This window comes from Hylobates moloch, unplaced genomic scaffold, assembly GCF_009828535.3.
Source record: "Hylobates moloch isolate HMO894 unplaced genomic scaffold, HMol_V3 SCAFFOLD_10, whole genome shotgun sequence".
Lineage (NCBI taxonomy): Eukaryota > Metazoa > Chordata > Mammalia > Primates > Hylobatidae > Hylobates > Hylobates moloch.
The window spans coordinates 49,084,796-49,106,219 of NW_026652285.1; the positions used below are offsets into that span (position 1 = coordinate 49,084,796).

The following is a 21,424-nucleotide window of genomic DNA, read 5'->3' on the forward strand; positions in this document are numbered from 1 at the left end:
TTTCGTAAGAAGAAACCACAAATTCATTTAGTTCTCATTTGAACAAAATGGTTCAGTTGCTGCATCTAAGTGCACTCAGATAAACTGTCTCTTTACAGAATAGAATTTTAAAGCTAAAAAGGAACTTCAGGTTAGTCTCCTCCTTTGACAGGAGAATAAACTGTAGCCTGAAGACTGAAGTGAGTTATCCATGGTCAGATAGAAGAATAGAAACTATGGCTGCCTGTGCCCCAGCAGAGATGTCTTTCTTGTCACACGTGAAGAGGGTTTTACAGCATGCTGCTGTTCCCCACTGCATACGAATGTATTTGACTAAATACAAATAGCACTCTTGTAATTGTGAGTGCCGTCTTTTATGTTTTTCATTTTCTCCTCTTGAGAAAAAATTCTCCAGAATTATCTGTGCAATTAGCATGATTGGTGCCCTCTCGGTTCTTCTTTATGTCTTTATGTTGGACCTGGTGGGTAAGAGAAAGCACGTTGGGTAACGTATCAAAGACTTGGGTTCCTTCCAGTGTGGATTTGTTTAATCACTTTTAAAGGCAAACAAGCAAATCTAACTTTGGTTTTGGAGATACTGTTTCTTCATATTGAAATCTTGGCATAGGAAAACTTTGTTTATCATTTTGGTTGGTCCTCTGTTTCGGGCCTCTTTTTCCTTATCAGTAAAATTAGTAAGATACATTAGATACACTCTGAAGCCTTGGTGCTCCAAAGGACACTTAGCCGGTCTGCAGAGCCTCCTTGGCACAAGAAGCAGGAACTTAAACCACCTGTATATACAATGTATATTTTACTTGATTGCCCGAAACATTTCAGGCTCTATGTACTAAAAGTTATTTTCAGAAAGAGGAGCCTTTGATAAAGACAGAAAATCAAGATAGTGTTTACTTTCACGAATATTGAAATTAGGAATAATAATAAACTATAAGAACATTCAGCCTAGGTGCAGTGGCTCACGCCTGTAATTCTAGCATTTTGGGAGGCTGAGGCAGGAGGATTGCTTGAGCTCAGTAGTTTGAGACCAGCCTGGAAAACAGCAAGACCTCATCTCTAATAAAAGTAAAAAAATGAGGAGAGAGAGAGAGAGAGAGAGACCAAGCCACTCAACAGACCACCAGAATTGAAAATAAGCCAAATTATACTCCAGAGAAGGGGTCTCAATAACACCACATTATTCCAGGCTAGAAAGAGGTAGCAGCCCATTTTTCATTTGATAGTAAGATATTGAGTCATCATTTTACCCTGCATCTATATTCCTATACTATTTATCTACATATGTTTCTTATAGCCACCTAACATAAAGAGAAAGAAACTTCTGCCAAATTATTGTAGTGACCCCATATATTTGTGGTCTTAATCTCTTGTATTCCCTCTGAGACTTCTTTTCCCTCCTTATACTCTTGTATCTTTCTTAGGAAATTTAACTGAAAAAGACATAGGGCAGAAATTGTGCCCATGTTTGAAGTAAGCATTCATTAAGTACTCAAATAACCAGAAGTGCTATAAAAATGTTCTACTATACTAAAATGAATGCCCCTCAGGAGTTCTAACCAAATTATGAAAAATAGCTCTAACTGAATTTTTATAATACCAAAATAATTAATTTTAAAAATAGTAAAAAAAAAAAAAAAAGCTGGGTGTGGTGGTACCTGCCTGTAGTCTCACCTTCTCAGGAGCTGAGGCAGGAAGATTGCTTGAGCATGGGAGATCCAGGGTGTAGTGAGCCAGGCCGTGATCACGCCACTGCACTCCAGCCTGGGTGACAGAGGAAGACCCTGTTTCAATTAATCAGTCAATCAAAGAAAATTCAAAGCATGTTAAATTAGGCTGGCTACAGTGACATAAATTTGATCAATTGTAACAATCTAGTAATTTTTTTTTCAGTAATGCAGATATTTTTCACAATCAGTTTTAAAAGCAAACAAGCAAATCCAGCTTTGGTTTTGGAGATACTATTTCCTCATTTTGAAATCTTAGTGTACGAAAACTGTTCATCATTTTGGTTGGTCCAAAAGCCGATGGTTGTTAGTAGAATGTCTAAATTATGGACTCCTTTATAGTAGATACAATACCTGAAACCAGACGAGGGTTGTCTAATAGCGGTCCCAAGATACCTGACATGATAAAGATCGAATACTGATTTTTAATTGGCTTGCCAATGATATGTGAATGATTTTTGTCTTCTGAAATCTATATTGTGATAAGGAAGTTGCAAGCTCAAGAAATCAAGTAAGGAATAGGGAGAGAGTCTATGGAGAATAAATCACTTTGTGCCTAGGTAGTCAAGGCGTACCTCAGAGAAAAGGTAGTAATAAGGATGTCTTTGAAAGATATACGTTTCATGAACTGGGTCATTCTAGGTATGAGGGGAAAAAGTGCAGGCACTTGTTTGGTCTGTGTAGAGTTCTTCTTCACCTTAAGGGGGAAAAATACAGCACTAATTATCACCAAACGAGCACTGCCTCCCTAAGGCATCCTGACACCACCGAACCGTGAGTGTATTAGTTAACCTAATTACTTTCTGGCAGAAATGTATTTAAAAATGCATGAGCCTGTGGGTCAATGGCTAATTAATGAATGTCCATTTCCTTTCCCTTGCTCTCTCCTCTGTGGCCATAGGATGCTCTGGCAAGTTGCGACGTGAATGGGAATGACTTGGACCCAATGCCTCGTTATGATGCAAGCAACGAGAACAAGTAAGGCCCAAGTGAGGGGTGGCTGGCATGTGGCTGGCAAGGAGCTTTGTTTTCTGCTCGTGCTGAGGGAAGTATTTTCTTCAAAATCCTTGATGACATATGATTCCTAATTTGCTCCAAGATTAATAAGTGTCTTTCCACTGAAGCCTCTGAGTAAGAAAAAAGGAGTGGTCCATATAGAAAGAATGGTTGCAGAGAGAGCCCTGGGGAATGGCTCAGCATTTCCAAATCTTGAGACTGGAACTAAGAGATGACCCCTCACGTGGTAATTGCCCTGTGAGCCATTTGTTTAGGGACAGGGGTGGTGAAGAGAGAGGCCAAGCAAAGTACCTCCCAAAAGAATTACTTTGTTCTGTTAAATTCAACACATGATTGAATACTGCATTTGAAGTCTCTACCCGAGCGTTTCTTGACACCTCCTTTGCTCCTCTCTCCTCTGTAGTTATTGTGTTTTTCACTGATATACCTGAAATACCTAGAAGGATTATTGCCATTTGAAGAAGGCATTACCTTCCTTATTTCCCCCCAGCCCAGGCAAGAGCCACAGAAACCCGTTTAACCACAATTATGCTTTCCATTTACTACTGTGGTTTTTAGTGAATGGAAATCAACATTTGATAACAGAGTATTCTAACATTCCTCAGGCAAGTAAGAGAGAATGGGTTTTCTTGCTTACATAATGACCCAGATTCCTTACAATATTAGTAGATATTTCTAATCTCTAAATCACATTAACTTTTTTCTCTTTTACTATGAAGCTCCTCAGGATAATGCTGTAATTTAGATACTTTCATTTGAATTTTTATTTACATGTTTTATTTACATTACATGCACTGAAGTTGCAAAGAGAACTGTTTAGCCCATTTATTTTGTTATTTCTAATCTGCTTTTTTCTTTAGGGAAAAAAATTTCTCAACTAGGTTTATTTGATTAAGTCAGTAAGTTTAGATAAAACTATATGACCTAGAAAACTGTCACTGTACCTATGTGGTTTTTCTTTACTGTCTACAAAGAAAGCTTAACAAAATAACTGTAGAAACATGCTGTTGGTTGACATGAACAACCAAGTAAATCTTCTAGATCAGATTCAGTGGTGAAAGCATTAATACACTAATTGCTATAGGTAGAATTTTCCAGAACTTCCAAGCAAAAAGAGAGACCTACATTAAACTGGGTAGTTTTCTTTCAGACTTACTGTAACTGCCCAGTGGGTTCACCTTGCCTATTGCCTAGACAGAGCTATTTTACCAAGACAGGGGAATTGCAGTGGAGAAAGAGTAATTCACACAGATCTGCCTGTGCTGGAGACCGGAGTTTTATTATTACTCAAATCAGCCTCCCCAAGTATATGGGGATCAGAGTTTTTAAAGATAATGTGGTGGGTAGGGGCTTAGGAAGTGGGGAGTGCTGATTGGTCAGGTTGGAGATGGAATCATAGGGGGCTGAAGTGAAGTTTTCTTGCCATCTTCTGTTCCTGGATGGGATAGCGGAAATGGTTGAGCCAGATTACCGGTCTGGGTGGTGTCAGCTGATCCATCGAGTGCAGGGTCTGCAAAATACCTCAAGCACTGATCTTAGGTTTTACAACAGTGATGTTATCCCCAGGAGCAATTTGGGGAGTTCCCACTCTCGGAGCCAGAGGCTGCATGACCCCTAAACTGTCATTTCTAATCGAATAGCTAATTGTTAGTCCTCAAAGGCAGACTGGTCCCCAGCCAAGAAGAGAGTCTTTTCAGGAGAGGGCTATTATCAGTTTTGTTTCAGGGTTAAACCACAAACTGAATTTCTTCCCAAATTTAGTTTGGCCCACACCCAGGAATGAACAAGGACAGCTTAAAAGTTAGAAGCAAGATGGAGGAGTCGGTTGGGTCTGATCTCTTCCAGCGTCATAATTTTCTCAGTTATAATTTTTGCGAAGGTGATTCCAGTCCCTCCCTTTGGGTTTCATAGCACCTTATTCTTAAAGTGTGGCCTATGAAGATGGGAAAAGGCCATCGATCACTCTGGCTTCTTCCTGCTGATGGGGGCATAGTGGGGTAGGTGTTGACCCAAGGTGAGAGGAGCAGAACCGCTTTGCTGCTGTCTGAGCTGTCTGACCATACTCACACAGGCCAGGCTGGGTTCCAAGGCTTTCATGACAAAGATGTGAGTATTCTCATCTATAGTTTTAGTACAGCATTTAAGCAGACAGTGTACTATAAGGTAAATAATGAGTTTAGGATAAGGAGTGCAATTCCCAGTTTCAAAAGTAAAGATTTGAAAGCATTAGTCTGGGGACCTACAGTCCACCAAAAATTTAGGATTTAGTTTAAATTGAAGAAAAATAAAAATAAAAACTCAAAAACAACTAACAGGTATACTATAGTTTTTGGAACATAATTTCTCTCTTTCCAGTCCTTATTTTTATTAAAACAAATCATGATAGGACTGATTTGTTTGCCAATAAACTTTAGTTTTTTTATACTTGACCTGATTATTTGCTTAAGGTGCAGCAAGAATAATTATTTTTCACATAGACTTTTTAAATTGGCTTTGATGGAACTGTGTTCCATAAGGAATCTCAGATAAGACTTTTTTAAAGCCAAGCCCAGCCATGGGTTTGTACCCTCCAATACCTATGAGTTGGGTAAATTTCTTTCCTCTTGAGGTCCCAAGGTAACTTGGGGCTCCTGGGCCTGTCAGAAAGTGACATTCTTCACTTACCACAGGTCAGGAACCCTGTAGAGGAACTATGTAGGCAAGGTTTGAGGCAAGTTTTCCTAAGGGGCTATTATTCACTTTGCAAGTCAAGTTTGATTCCTTAAAGGAAAGCATGCCATTCCAGTCAAAGCCTTGGTAAAATAACCAGTTTCCTCAACTGTGTCCTGTTCAAAAGAAAACATTCTTATTGCACTTATGCAAACAACTATATTGCCATAGGTTAAGAATACTCAAAAATAGTTTCTAAATTCTGGAGAAATTAGGTAGAGAGAAACAAACATGCTCTAAATTTTGTTCACAGGAGTATACTCAATTGTTAAAAGCTGGAAATAGCTCAAAAGAAGTGTTTTTGTCCCTGAAAAACAAAAAGGAACAGCAACGCTTTAAGCAAAAAAAAAAAAATCTAAAAAGTTTACTTCAGTTTTCTGTTAGTTCAGTCCATTTAGTTAACTCCTGTTCTGCTGGATATTCATAAACATTTTAGCTCTCCATGAGAATCCTGAAAGTTTTTTTTTCCTTTATTCTAATGTCATAATCTCCAAAGTTATCAGAAACTTGCATTCAAGAGCACCTGTTAAAGTTTTATAGCTGATTATAAAACTGTCTTCTAAAGAGGACCAAATCAAGATAACAATTATCTATGGATGACAAAAATATTTTAGGGAAGCCACAGTCAAAGACACAATTGACAAGGCAATTTGTTACCTCTGTGACACACAATAATCCAACATAACAATTATAATTATTACTGATGACATATATTGAGACATATCAGAATTATAGGAATCTTATACAATTTTATAACACATACTAATAACATTTATATGAGTATAACCAAAAGAAAGTTAAAAACCTTTTTATATTTAACAATGTTTCCTGCATGATTTTAATACATTAAAGAAGCAGAATATGTGTTGTAGTCTGTATTATAATACAGACTGTGTAAAGGCAATTCTTTGAGTATTGGCTTTGATGGCTTTTTATAGACTATCCTTTTAAAACTTTTTTTTTTTCTTAAGGATTTCTTTTAAACTTGGCCACTTCCCAAGACCCTTGTTCAAGAAGAATCATGACAGTCGTGCTCATCTGGGGTATTCTAGGGTGTCCTGCTTTGACCCATCCTAAGCACTGGCCATGGTTCATTGAGTGTAGTGGGGGATTGATTGTTGGAGGACACAGACATTATTCCCAATGTATGCTTAGGTTTGCCAACCTGACAGTGAAATATGGAATTTTCACAGGTATAACACCAGCACTCCCTACCTCTGTTTTATGGAAGTCAGCAGTGCCCTGAGGGTATAGATGTACCTTTAGCTCCTCTCAGTAGTTCTGCCTGATTTTTTTTCTCAGCTGACCAAGAGCATGTAGTCAGGCATTTAGGATTAAAATGCCCGATTTGCTCATTAGACTGTAATAATGGATATGATCAGTGGATCTATCTTTAAGCATGAATCCACAGATGGATAACTCTGTTTGGATAGTGGCCACCTAGAGTTAGGAAATGAGTAGCTTTGTAGTTTAGAGGAGCTGACTTTTAGCCTTGGCTCTCCTTGATTATCTTTATGGTCTTTCGAGCTAAGGACTGAGCTTTCAGTACTTTCTAAAAAGTCTCTAGAATGGGCATAATAATAATTCCCTCTAGGCTGGGCACAGTGACTCACACCTGTATCCCAGTACTTTGGGAGGCCAAGGCAGGAGGATCACTTGAGTCCAGGAGATTGAGACCAGCCTGGGAAACATAGGGAGACCCTGTTCCTATTAAATACATAAATAAATAGCCAGGTGTAGTGGCATGCACCTGTGGTCCCAGATACTTGGGAGGCTGAGATAGAAGGATTGCTTTAGCCAGGAGGTCAAGGTTGCAGTGAGCCAAGATTGTGCCACTGCACTCCAGCCTGGGCGACAGAGCGAGACCCTGTCTCAAAAAGTAATAATAATAAAATACCTCTAAAGATTATCAATAAAATGTGTAAAATACCAAGCTTACTACATAATAGATGCTACATAATTACAGTTGTTATTATTTTAATTGTGTGTTCTATTCATATACCTAATTCTTGATAAATAACTAGTTAAAAATTACAGTTATCTCAAAATATGTGTGCCTATGAGCACTTCAAATTTAAATTAAGACTTAGGGTTTATTTCCAGCGTTAGAAGTTGGGATAGGTTTGTCTGCTTCCTTGGGGGACTTAAGGTTTATTTCCAGGGTTAGAAGTTGAGATAGGTTTGTCTGCTTCCTTGGGGCTGGGAGCTGTGACTCTTTTCCATCTACAGGAAATCTGCTTTTCTTTAATTCCATTTTCCCATCTCCCTTGGTAGAGCAGGAATCCTTGAATTTGATATAAAATAGTGAAGGTGAGGAATTTGTAATTATCATCAGAATAAGGAAGTTGAGGCATGTGCTATGCAAATGCCTCCTCACTGAACAATCAGACCAGTAGGCTTCAGAACATATTTGGAATTATGTCATACTTGCCTGCGTTTGTTTATTCATTCAAGCAGTATTCATTAAGATGCTGCTTGGTGAGTGGCTCTGTGCTAAATACCTGGGGAATCAGTGATGAAATAATATAGATTATTAATGGGCTGAATTGGGAGAAAATTTAGTAAGAAACTCTAATGCCTGAAGGGTTTTTAGTACTAACAGAGGATCTAGCCTCAAAACTATGCAAATCATCTGTCTTAGACTTGCATGATTACATTTCTAGTGCCAAGGCTTTGGAGTGAAGGAAATCACCTCTGAAGTACAAAAGTTATAAAAATCCCTTTCTCGTCACTTTTGCAAGTTCCCAAATGGTGGTATGTCAGACTTAGATAACTGATGCTAAAGAAATAGCATGATTAGAGGAGACCAGAAAAACCCATCCTTCGATTCAGCTTTGCCTCCATTCATATTAGCTTGCCAAATAAAGCTGACTGCATTGTTCTAGGCTTAAAATAGAAAATGCCTCCCTACAAATGAAACGGTCTGCTGGCATTTCATACTACTACTCCTATTTCCAATAAAATGAATTATTGATGTCTGAGTTAGATCAGCCCTTCCCTAGGTTACTTCCTTTTAGAAGTTCTCTGCTTAAAAGTCATAGCAACATTTAGTAGGAGTTGAAACCACAGCATTATGTTTTGAACGAGCGGTATGTGGGCCCAGAGTCTAATTCCTTTTCAAAATAAACCAACCTCTGGGTTAAAGACTCATTTTCTAAAAGGAATAGATTTTTCATGTTGTTTCTTATCTCTGATTCAAGGAAGCTTTAACCAGGGTGAATGGAGGTGAATTTCTTCTAGTTCTTTCGTTTCTTTTCACACATCATTTCTGGTTTTACGAGTGTTCCCATGTTGCAGAAACCAAAGTGTGTCCTTCCCTTTCCCATTTCTGTAGACAAGGACTGTTGTGAGGAGATAGTGTTCCAAAGCAACCAATAGATATAGTCAGCATTTTCTGCATATAGGGGAAATATGTTAACTTATTATAATAGTACTAGAGGAAAAAAACACACTATAGGTCTGTGGCCTTAACAAGTACAAACATTTTTTCTTCGTACCAAGGATTTGGCCAAATATGTTAAGATAAAGTTTTCCTATAGCTTAGTAGGTCAGACAAAACTTAACAAAGAAAATGAGGGCCAGTATCAGAGGCGGATTTGATTTTCAAATATTTTCAAATTTTTTTCTCTAATACTTTTGCAAAATAACATCTACAGTATACTACATAGTAGATACTTGATCAATGATTATCAAATGAATTTACATAACATGGACTACAAGTGTACATTACTAGAGGCTTAATGTATACCAAACATGCAATTGTGGAAAAAAAAAAATCTGACACTTTCCATATACAGCTGTTCAGGCTGCTATAACAAAATAACTTAGACCGGGTAATTTATAAGTAATAGAAATGTAATGCTCAGTTCTGGAACCTGGGATCAAGGCACCAGCCATTTTGTTGTCTGCTGAGGGCTCGTTCCTCATGAGATGGTGCCTTCTTGTTGTGTCCTCACATGGTAGAAGGGGCAAACAAGCTCCTCAGGCCTCTTTAAAAGGGCACTAATCCCATTCACTAGGGCTCCACCTTCACCACCTAGTCACCACCACCCAAAGCCCCACCTCTTAACACCAACATGTTAGGGATTAGAGTTTAACACATGAATTTTGGAGGGACACAAGCATTCAGATCATAGTAACAGCCGTAGATTTTATATTCATGAGAGAACCTACAGCAAATATTTTAGAAAATTCATTTCGATATGTACAGGTTCATGATGCATTACACTGAAGTAAGTAACATCTTTGATCATCGTGTAGGTTCTGGAAAGTGGCTTCCCACAGAAAATTGCAGTGTAATAGGAAAAGGCTTCTTTCAGACCAGAAGCCAGCCATCCCTTCCCCTTCATCTCAACAACTGTTAGTCAGCAAGTCCTGATAATTCATACCAATTAATTCCTCCTCTGTAATAGCTCTCAAAAGCCTTAGACACAAACCCCTAGCCACCCACACTAGCCACTATGTTTATTCTCCTTTTCTTACCTATACCCTTGTTAAGAGTCTACTAAATCGTTTCCTTGTTTCTGGTCTTCCCCTATTCTGCTGCCTAAGTGATATTTCTGAACCAAAATAAGAACATTAAAGTCCTTTACCATCTTGACACATGTTAAAAATACAAGACTCTTCAGGACCCATTCCCTTCCTTATTATTGAGTCTATTCTACTCTATGTATCCCCTCATCCTCTTCCTCTTCTTCCTCCTCCTCCAATCGTTAGCCCTACAGGATTTGTGTCATTCCTCTACTGTGCTCCAACTGTTCACCCTTCCACCATCTACACTTAGAGAATTCCTTCTTCACCTCCCATGCATGTCGCTTTCCTAGTGATGCCTTCCCTCACCCCGCATGGTATGAGCTGATTATCCCTTCAATCAGTTTCACAGCACTTGTGAACTTGTTATTTCTTTTATAAAACTTTTTAAAAATCATAGATGGGGTCACATTTGCCAGAGTAGGAAATAGAAAGGCAAGAACATATACTAAGTTGATTTTCAGTTTAGTTTGGGATATAAAATGTCCATTTGTTCTTTCTTAGAATAATTACAAGAGTACTGACCTTGATTGGTTCGTCTAGATGAATGAGCAAAATGTGTCTGAATTGAAGTTGCTGACCTATTAAATGGTGTTATATGCAGTGGGCCTTTGTGCTAGATATCTTTTTTTCTGACCTTCCATTTCTGCTCTGCATCCCGGAAGGCTGACTTTGAGGGACTGCATTAATTGTCTGTCTTGCCCTCTGGCTTCTCATTGGGTTTGGGAAGTCACTTGACTAAATTCAAGTCGATAAATTCAAGCCCCTTGAATAAATTCTTCTCAGGTTATCTATTATAAAAGAACCCAGTGTTTCCTGATAGGCCCTTGACTGACGCGAGTATGTTTGTTCTTTAGCCTGGTATCTTTGGTAGAATAAAAGGGAAAATGTTTAAATACCTCTGAGAATGAACTAAATTCATGGCAATTGTCTAAATACCTGTTTATTCTTTAATGAAAGCCAAGTAAATATAGAAAATGATTATCTAACCTTGAATTCCTATATACCTGTTATCTGCAGTGTATTCATCTTTGTAAAACAATGCATTAATTATTCCCAGACTCATAATCATGATGATGCAGCCTTCAGAACTCCTTGTTTTTCTCTTTGCCAATTTTAGTATGTTCTTCTCTGGATTTGGGGACTTCAGTTTTGATAAAGGGTCTGATTGATGTTATAGGTTCAAATGAAGTATGAGTGTAATTTATGCTAACTCAGTGTATTATTGACATGAATAATTGATAGTTGCTTGAATTTAAATTTCTTATTTAAAAAACACACTCACAAATTCTTGGGGCCTTTACAGCACATGGAAATTGCAGTAAAGGAAACAGATAAGTATCCTTTTTAAATAATGGATTAAGCATTTAAACAGGTTTTCCAGACAGGTGTATTTAATTAGCTTTCTCTTTTAATCTTCCCTTCTAACCTTCTCTTGCATCCTTATATTTTCTTGTTTCCTTATGTGTAGAAATATGTAAGAGGTAGAGACTGAGGCCCTTTAGAGGTCAGCAATAGCAGTTTTTTGTTTATTTCATTACTAAACATTGGAGAAGACATCCAAGAACTTTCAAATCTCCTCAGCCAGTGAACACTCAGGTTAGTTGCTGAACAAGGAGGGAAAAAAAGCGCTTATTTTTTTTCACTCCCTGTACAGCTACCAGAAGAGCATGCTGAGAAAAATAAAGAAAACCTCAAGCTTATAGATTATTCATTTTAACATTACCAAAATATTGTTTAGGTATTGGTTACCCTGCTATTCATATCATACAGCTTCTGAGTTAAAGAACTAAAGTTAGAATTTTATTTTTGTAAGCTAAACGAAAGGTTATAATTTTTATATTCTAGCAATTTAGTTAATTACAATGCAAGCTTTCTGTTCCAGTGTATTTAAGTATTTGTGTATGTGTATTTAATACCAATGATAGGTAAGCATTTTAACTATAATCCTTAATAAAAGGTGAATAACACTGGGTCTGTAGGCTACTTAAATAAAAGTGGAAAGGAAGAAAATATGTCCTTTAGATTACAACACATTTGATTTGCATAAAATAGTTCACCAAAGAAGGCAGGGTGATAGAGTAAAAAATAAAAAATATTCTGCTTTTAGAGGAGACCTAGGTACCAGCCCCAGGCTTATTACTGACTATGTCTGTGACCTTGGAGAAGCATTCTTCTCAGAACCTTCCTCACCACATCAGTTTCTCCATGTTCGTGTTTCAATTAAACAACCAAAACACCTACAAATGTCTGGGGTTGCTATTTGACTCTATTTGAGTGCAATGTAAACAACTGCTAATAAAATTAGTACATCTGCATGTTGTCTCATTTACTACTCACAACAACCCACATTCAGAGAGAAAGTCTAGAGAGGGTAAATAACGTGCCTAACGTCACTGAATGGTGGAATCGGAATTTGAGCTTGTTCGTTCTCACACTATCTGATTACCTGCATAACTAAATTAATCAGTGGTCAAGTAGATGAGTAGATGAGAAATCAATTCTTGTGCGGAGCACAAGCTTCAGTAAGTTTACCATCAACAGAGAAACAGAATCACCAGAATTTACAGCATTGTGTGCAGTAAACACTTAATAACTCGGCTGTACCAAGTGCTGGTACTCAGGTCCCTCTTTCTCCAGAGAGAAGGGATTGGTCTGCATAGTTTGCTAATACCATGTGTACATGTAACTTTGAACAAGTAACAGATTATTTTTTACAGTAAATGATTATATAAATTTGAGTCCACAGTGGTATTCATTTTGTGGAAGTAAATGAAGGCCACCCAAATGAGACAAGGCACTGTTCAGAGCTTGGAATAGCAAGGAGTCAGCCACCATCGCTTGCAGAGACTCCAAAGCAGACACAACACTGGGAAAGCTTTGTAGTGAGGGAAAAAAGCCAAACAAAGGAAAGGGAAAACTTCACATTTGGTCTGTTGGAGAATGTCTCGGAGAAGCTGGAGCTCGGGTCTCTTTGTTCTCAAACAGTTCTACTCATATATATTGGCAAGTTTGTTTGTTTTTTTAATTAAACTTGAATGAGTTCCAGCTGGTGATACTATAAACAAAAGATTTTTGCAAACTATATAAAAGTACCACAGGTACAGACGTTGTTAATATTATTACAGGTGACAATAAGTAAAGATAAGGTTTTAGTCTAATTCTCAGAGGGCAGGTGGTTTGTTTTCACATTTCTCTATTTGGAGATATGGATTCTTTGAGGTTGGAATCACATAAAGTAAAAGACACTTTTCCAATGTTTTTGCACTTCAGCGACAACCTTTGTGAGTCCCTCTGGAAATGTGGGCTGTGGAAGAAAGATTCTCTGTAGGAGGAAAAAACTGAGCCAAAGAAGAGCCTGTGAAAATCAGAAACCTCCTCTTACCCTAAGGAGGGGATGGGATAGTGAGGATGTGTCGTACGTGGGGAATTGTGGTGAATTCTCTTGCCTATACAACACCTAAAATAGCTCCAAGGAATTGAGAAGAGCAGTAGAGTACCTGGAGAATCCCCGCCAATTCTCCTGAATCCCCTCCTTCTCCACTCTCATGCGAAGCCGCCATCTCATGAATTTTAGAAAAGAGTGACCTTTGTTAAGAGTTTACCACTTCCTATTTTTAGATATCCACGCACCAGCTGCATGTAATTTACATATGCTAGTAAATGCGTTTGAGTTTGCATGAATTGCAGATAAAATCCCTTGTGGTGACATCCTGAGCTGAGCTGAGCTGACTGCTAACATTTTTATATGACCTTTTTGCTCTTGGTTGGTATTCCCTCCTTCTGAGGTTTATTCTCAAAGGATCACACCTCCTCCTATGCCTGTCCCAATTGCCATACATAGACTCTCATTTTCTCTCCAACCCTTCAGCCCCCCCAAGTATCAGGTTGTTACGTATCCTTTTCTTTTTCCACTATCCTGATACCTCGATCTTCCCATGTCCTCTAGTATTATGTTGTTATTCCGCAGAGAAAGAGGGACACGTTTGTCTCTAGCAGTTGCCTCGGTCTTGGGACCGGTTCATTTTAGTTTATGCTAGTTGATTTGATTTGAATTCACACTGGTCAGCAGTCTTAATTGTGACCTGTGTTGTTAATTTTATTGAATGTCATACTCTCATAAAATTTTTTATTTTTCCTAAAGAATGACAAATCCCTTTAATGTTTTCCAAAAGAGTGGGAAATAGGTGTTGTTATACTTGAAACAAAACCCCTTGATTGTTTTCTTCTCTTATCCACCCATCTTGTGTATCACATAAGAAGTAATGGGATAGGTTGGGCAGTGGAGCATCTGAGGGGAACTGCAGTTTGAATTGAAGAGATCAAAGAGTTAGGATACTTGGCTTTGTTGAAATTTAATTTGTAAAGAGGGAAGGGAAATCCCCAAAGTCAGGAACAATCTTAGATGCAGCTCCATTGACAACCATGCATGCACTTTGACACCCATACACTGAATGACACCATTCCTGGGACAATAGGAGCCCCATCATTTTGACTGTTTTTTTCCAATACGGAGATGCCACAGCAACTGGGGTTTAATTCTTCCATAGGTTGATTTTTATATCAAATTGTTCAACCCCCTGCAGGGAGAAATACTAGTGGCATTGTTTTAGTAGAACCACATTCCACAACATGGAGTGCGGGAACAATACCAATTTCACTGTTATATTTGTAGGTGTGTTCATATTTGTTGAAATCTTTGTAGCCCGCATGCAAATATGAGGAGGTATTTCGGTAAGCAATTGCAAATTATATTTCTGTTCTTGTATATTTCATGTTTTCAGATACTGTTTTTACATCAGTTCATTCTACTTATGTTCATTCCATATTCTCATTGTGTTTTTATAAGCTTCTGTTAGAATCCCCACTGTAAAACTTATTTCAATTATAGGGTATACTAACACAGGTTTAATGCATCCCGGCTGAAACAAACAAACAAAAAATACCCAGAACTTCTTTATGTCTGTGATATCATTTTTTCCCCCTTGGCTTTGGTTAGGGAGATGTCATACTAACAAAGTACTTTGTTAAGGATGGTACCCATATCTTAAATTCACAAAATGTTTTTCTTAAAAAATTTATAGATTTCTGAAAATCTATAAATGGATAGTACATACTCATAGATTTCCAAGACAGGTGTTTGGAGGGAAACAGGAAAATGTGTATGAGGAAGGGAGCCCCAAGTAACTGCTAGGTAAATTGTTTAATAAAACTTAGTAATTCTGTTATATGCTAAGAGAATGTACTGAGCAATAACCTATAAAATCATGCCTATGCTGACCCATGGACAAACACTACATGTTTGTACTTGAAAAGTTATGGTTATGTTGTTACAATAATTTTTAAAACACAATATACAAGAACTGCTTATTTGGTCTTCCTGTGAGCCATTCTACAGCTTTGAGAAGCTTGGTATCTGATTTGGGTGGGCAAGTGAAGAATAACTTTGTCTTCCAAAAAAACTTTGGCTGCTTTTGCCTTGGGCTATAAACTCAGTAAAGACTAAATAGAGTTCAGCAGGATCATTATGTGTTTTTCATGACAGAATGAGAGAAAAGAACAAATCTCAGGTTCCCTCGAATGGCATTAGCCCCTCCAAGCTGTCTGGGATCTCACCTTGTCAAGCAAAGAGGAGCCATCAACTAAAAATAATAATTTATCTAGAGTTTTACAGTTCACAAAGTACTTTTACATTTATGCTCACATCACTTGTAAACATTCATGTCAGATAGGGTAGGTTTTTGTCCCCCAGTTTCTGAATTCTTTTTTATGTATAAGGAATCTTCTGTCTTAAGAGTCTTGGTTGAGGACAAAGACTGCTCGGTAGTATGGCAGCTGAAAACACCTAACACTCCTCACTTCATGTACTGTAGGGCACAGGCCATGTGATCCAGATTGTAAAAATTAATTGCACCTGCTATAAAGAGCATAAGCCAAGTAAGGTCTCACTCCCTTGGATGTGTTCTCTGTCTCTCTGTCTCTCTCTGTCTCTCTCTCTCTCTCTCTCTCTCTCTCTCTCAACAGGTCTTTCCTCATAGATCAGCTGTGTCTTTTTCTTGATCCTTAGCTTCCACCCTGGTCAATCAGTGCTCCCAACAATTCTGAGCTTCTAAGGATCCCTTTAACAAACTGCTTTTCTGCTTAACTCAGTCAGTTACAGCAAAGAACCAGAGACTAAATGTCATTACCAGTGCCCCCTTTTTGCAGAGGAAGAAAGTAAAATTGAAGGCAGGCTCTCACATAGCTTATGAAGGTGAGTCTGGCCTCCAAACCCATGCTCCTTGTATCATAATACACTCCAATTTGGAGCAGGACCCTGGATGCTTTTTCTGAACATAGTGTTTATAAGCAGTAAACAATGTTTAATTCATGGAAACAACTGTAGTTAATTTATGAGAATTTAGTGTTTATTTTATGGCATATCGTTTCATTTAGAAGGGATTTCTGAATACCTAGTAGAAACATAGCAGTGTTTTGGTTATTCATTAAAAATCTACTAGTGATATACTTACAGTATGTAGAAATTTAGTATTGATCCATCACTTAACTAACACAGTGCAGTTAAAACAAACCACTAGGCAGGATGTGATTTGGAGACCATCAGTTTTCCAAAAGCGTTTCATGGAACCCTGGAGTCTGCTGATGGATCTCATAGGCTGTCCAAATGTGGCTCAAGAGGTTGTGTGGATGGGGTGTAGCTCTCTCTCCCTCAAACAAACCAAAATCTATTTTACAATCTTATTTACATGGTAGAATTAGTCTTAGAATTATATTTGAAGTAAAAAGTTCTTTTTATGAAAAATAAAATACACAATTGTAAACTAGGGCCATAAACCATAGGAATAGGATTTAGAGAAGTTATTACTGTAGGTTAAATTCAGAGAAGACTTCTAGAGGCAATAGTATTTCACCTGAGTCTTGGAAAATGACTGATCAAAGGGAACCACCATTCATGAGATGACTTTTGTAATGACAGGCAGTGCCCTAGTATTAGTGAGCTCCTTGCAAGCTTTGGAACAAAAGGCATCTTTTTGTTAAGCCAGACATTTCTTATTTTCCCTGGAGCTTCTTCTTTATCTAAAACTTAAATCTGAATGTGTTTTGCCTCTATCTTCAAACCCCTTATGACCATGTCCAAACTCTTTAAACGTATGTAAAGAATTTATGGCTGGGTGTGGTGGCTCACACCTATAATCCCAGCACAGTGGGAGGCCAAGGCGGGCGGATCACGAGGTCAAGAGATCCAGACAATCCTGGCCAATATGGTGAAACTCCGTCTCTACTAAGAATACAAAAATTAGCCAGGTGTGGTGGCATGTGCCTGTAGTCCCAGCTACTCGGGAGGCTGAGGCAGGAGAATCACTTGAACCGGGGAGGCAGAGGTTGCAGTGAGCCCAGATTGTACCATTACACCCCAGCCTAGGTGACAGAGCAAGACTCTGTCTCAAGGAAAAAAAAAAAAAAAAGAATTTATAATATGTTCACTATCTTTTTAGCCTCACCCCTTAACCCTTTCTACAATATGCTGTGGTTTCAACTAATGTTTTTTACAGTCATCTGAAAATAGCATACCTTATTTAATACTAGAGACCGATGAATAGTAGATACTCAATAAGTGGTCATGTTGTTATTCTGCAGCGCTTGGAGATCCTTATATATAGGGTGTTACCTTGTGTGTTATGATTAATTCTAATTTAACCTAGTTGGAAGCTGAGTTTTGCTACATTCCTGCCCTGTGGCAAGATCATTGCCCCCTTTTCACTTCTTGAGCAAATAAAGGGAAAGAAAAAACGCCATGAAATGCAAAATATTCAAGTTTTGTGGATAAAAAACCTAAAACCAGTGGCAGAAATAAGTTTTAAATGAACTTTAGTCTTACTCTGATATTCCAAGCTTTTGTGTAAAAGCGTACTAACTGCCATTTTTGTCTTTTGTTTCTATTTCTCTTAAATGACTTTAACTAAAAGTTTCAGGCCGGGCACCATGGTGGCTCACGCCTGTAATCCCAGCACTTTGTGAGACCAAGATAGGCAGATCACTTGAAGTCAGGAGTTCAAGACCAGCCTGGCCAACATGGTGAACAAAACCTCATTTCTACTAAAAATACAAAAATTAGCTGGGCATATTGGCATGTGCCTGTAATCCCAGCTACTAGGGGGGTTGAGGTGGGAGAATAGCTTGAACCTGGGAGGTGGAGGTTGCAGTGAGCTGAGATCGTGCCACTGCATGCCAGCGTGGGTCACAGAGTAAGACTCTTTGTTAAAAAACCTAAAAGTTTCAGCAAAGGGAAAAAACTTTACTGTAGACTGAATGTTTGTTGCCTGACTGTTGGAAGTATTTTCCCTTAGCTAGAAATAAGAAGCACTCCACCCCCACCAAATCTCTGACTTACTTACGTACAAACTTACGTAAAGTATTAGCACAATCACATAGTGATGTTCCTTGAGATGTTTTTGATGAACATGCATCACAACAGCCTGTAATTCCTTCCCATGAAGTGCCTCCTCAAAGGGGACAGTGATAACAGCTTCACTGTTATCACTGTGGATTGGACTGTAGCATTAGTGAGATGAGGAGTTTGAGGTTTTAGTCCCAACCAATCTCCCAAGATTTTCTATTGCAAAAGGATTGGCAGACTAGGACGGGATCAAAGATGGTAAAGAAATGTATTTTCGGGCCAGGTGCGGTGGCTCACGCCTGTAATCTGGGCACTTTGGGAGGCCGAGGTGGGCGGATCACAAGGTCAGGAAATCGAGATCATCCTGGCTAACACGGTGAAACCCCGCTCTACTAAAAATACAAAAAATTAGCCGAGCGTGGTGGCGGGCGCCTGTAGTCCCAGAGGCTGAGGCAGGAGAATGGCGTGAACCCGGGAGGCGGAGCTTGCAGTGAGCTGAGATCGCACCACTGCACTCCAGCCTGGGCGACAGAGCGAGACTCCATCTCAAGAAAAAAAAAAATGTATTTTTGAGGTATTTACAGATATTAAAAGACAGGCTTCCATTTAGACTCTGAAAAAAAGACTGCAATTTTCATGGAAAGAAAATGTTGCAAGTTCCCTGGGGCTGTTTTCATTAACACTGACTAATTCTTATTCTTAGGCATCTGAAAGGAAATTATAAGTTAACCTTTGATTTGGAGGTTTTTGTTTTTCTTTCAGATGTCATGTGCTGGCCTTGCTTATAGGAGGTAAATCAGTGGTATAAGCTTTTACAAAATGTGTTCACTAAGAAATTTTAGGATGAAAAAATGAAAATGGGCCATGCACATATCATTATTGATAAATAAACCTTTTTATTTTATGTATGTATTTATTTTGAGTCTGAGTTATGAGACTGGCTAATTTTTGTATTTTTGGTAGAGACAGTGCTTCACCATGTTGCCTAGGCTGGTCTTGCACTCCTGGGCTCAAGCAATCCACCCGTCTCATTCTCCCAAAGTGCTTGAATTACAGGTGTGAGCCACTGTGCCCAGCCTGATTAATAAAACTTTTGAAATAATTCCTTGAGATATATGAATTTTAGCCAAAATCAGTCAGTCTTTCTCTCTTTCTCTGTGTCTCATCACACACGTACTCCTAACCTAATTATAATTAGGGACAATTTTTTTTAAATAAAAGAGGGTGGCTTGAAAAATGTTATCAACTTTCTTATTATTATACTCTTATGTATTAACCATATAAATGTTAATAAATATAAATGTTGGTCTTAAAAATTAAGGTTAAGCCTCTTAAATGGCATAAGCAGAAATGAGGAAACAAATCAGATATAATTAGACCAACTTAAGGAACAACTTCAGATCTAGAATTTGGCTATAATTTTAACAACTTGAGATTTTAAAAATCAGAAATATGAATAGTAAATGAGTTGGCATGTATTCATGGTAGTATTCGAAGTCAGACATTTCCACACTGATTTATCTTTTACTAATATGAGGAGATTAGAATTAATGAGATGGGAGGTAAATGTGGTGATATTTTTGAATTGGGGCTACAAGCTAGAAACATGGAAGTGTGCCTGTGCAGGACAATCGTGAAAGTCTGATATGGGGAAAGAAGCTCAAAGGTTGTAGGAATAACTTAGGGTAAGTCTTATTACCACTGGGAGACTTAATTATCTTCTGTGTGTAAAACAGTGGGGGAAAAAAAAGCTACCAGCAGTTTTCTGTGAGCATTACAGATCATGCATTCTGAATGTTTGGAATGCTGTACGCAGTGCAACCCTTTTGTAATAACTTTTTTTGTAATAATGGTATTAGAGCTAATTTAGAGGTTTTGGTCATCAGGAAAGCCTAATAATAGCCTAGTAAGAGAGCTCCAAATTAAATGAATTACTGACATGTTTTCATCCTGTTACTCCTTTGTGGGAAATTATTGGGATGTTTGTATTTTAAGTGTGCAAATAGTCAAAGCAAATACCTGGATTTGTGTGTGTGTGTGTGTGCGCGTGTGTGTGTGTGTGTGTGTGAGAAGGGGGCCATTCAAATTCTCTTGGAAAGGCTGAATGGTTTTAAGAGCTATGAAGATTATTTCTGCTTCGTAATAATTGGTCATTTAGTCTATTTAAAGTCTGATTTTCATGGTAGAGTTTCAAAAAATTGAATACGCCTCCAAATCTTTTCGAAAAAACAGATCACAGTCTATTCCTTCTCTGAAAATCACCATGTTTCTTTCTTCATACATTTGCTAAGAGGATGTGGAAGAGGAACATGATAATACATTTTGAATGGATTTCTTGGCTTTGGAATTTTCCCATTTTCAAATGTAAATTATTTATTGGATTTATAGCAATTTGTCCTTCAGTGAATGATCAGAAAACCTCACTAGAATACAGTAATTATCGTGATTATGAAGAAGAGTTGCAACAATAAAGCAGCAGTGAATTATTTATCCACACAGACATCTCTGTGTGTTTTCGGAGATTCGACTATGCTCTTCATCCTGATGCAAGAGAAAAGTTTTAAAACAGTGATTATTTCAACATTCTTATTCAAAAATTTGATCTACCTTGTTTTCACCAGTTGGTGATTGGTTTCCATGGAAATGGAAATGGAATAAGCATTCCTCCTTTTAGATTCTCAGCTACCCCATGCCAACTGAGAGCTGTAAATGCCATTTGGTTAACAGCAAGGATTCAGAATTCTTCCATTTTAAAGTGGCAGAGGGAGAGGAAAAGAAAAGTTTTGCCAAGTCATTTCACTTTTCTCCCTTTGAAAAGGACACAGTTTTATGATTGTCTGAGCTATTGACAGATGACTATCAGATGAAACAAAGTCCAACAATGTCTCTTGACTAATCAGTTTAAATCTCTTTTCCACCCTTCACAAAGGTCTTTAACTCATTGTGATTTATTAATAACTGACCTGTGATGGTCTTCCTGGTTCTCCACCTGCTATCCCTATGGTGGGCACTGAAGTGATTTAGATGTTGGGAGGAGGCAGTTTGGTGA

The 21,424-nt window shown here is 38.1% G+C and overlaps 1 protein-coding gene across 3 annotated transcripts in view; it reads left to right on the forward strand.

Annotated features, from left to right (window-relative positions):
- The window catches only part of PCSK5 (proprotein convertase subtilisin/kexin type 5), a 465,201-nt gene that overhangs the window by 133,739 nt on the left and 310,038 nt on the right, over positions 1–21,424 (forward strand). For all 3 annotated transcript variants that reach the window (XM_032164318.1, XM_032164319.2, XM_032164320.1), the window contains exon 5: positions 2,623–2,699. In XM_032164318.1, the coding sequence (XP_032020209.1) occupies positions 2,623–2,699 (77 nt within the window). The remainder of the gene's footprint in view (positions 1–2,622; positions 2,700–21,424) is intronic.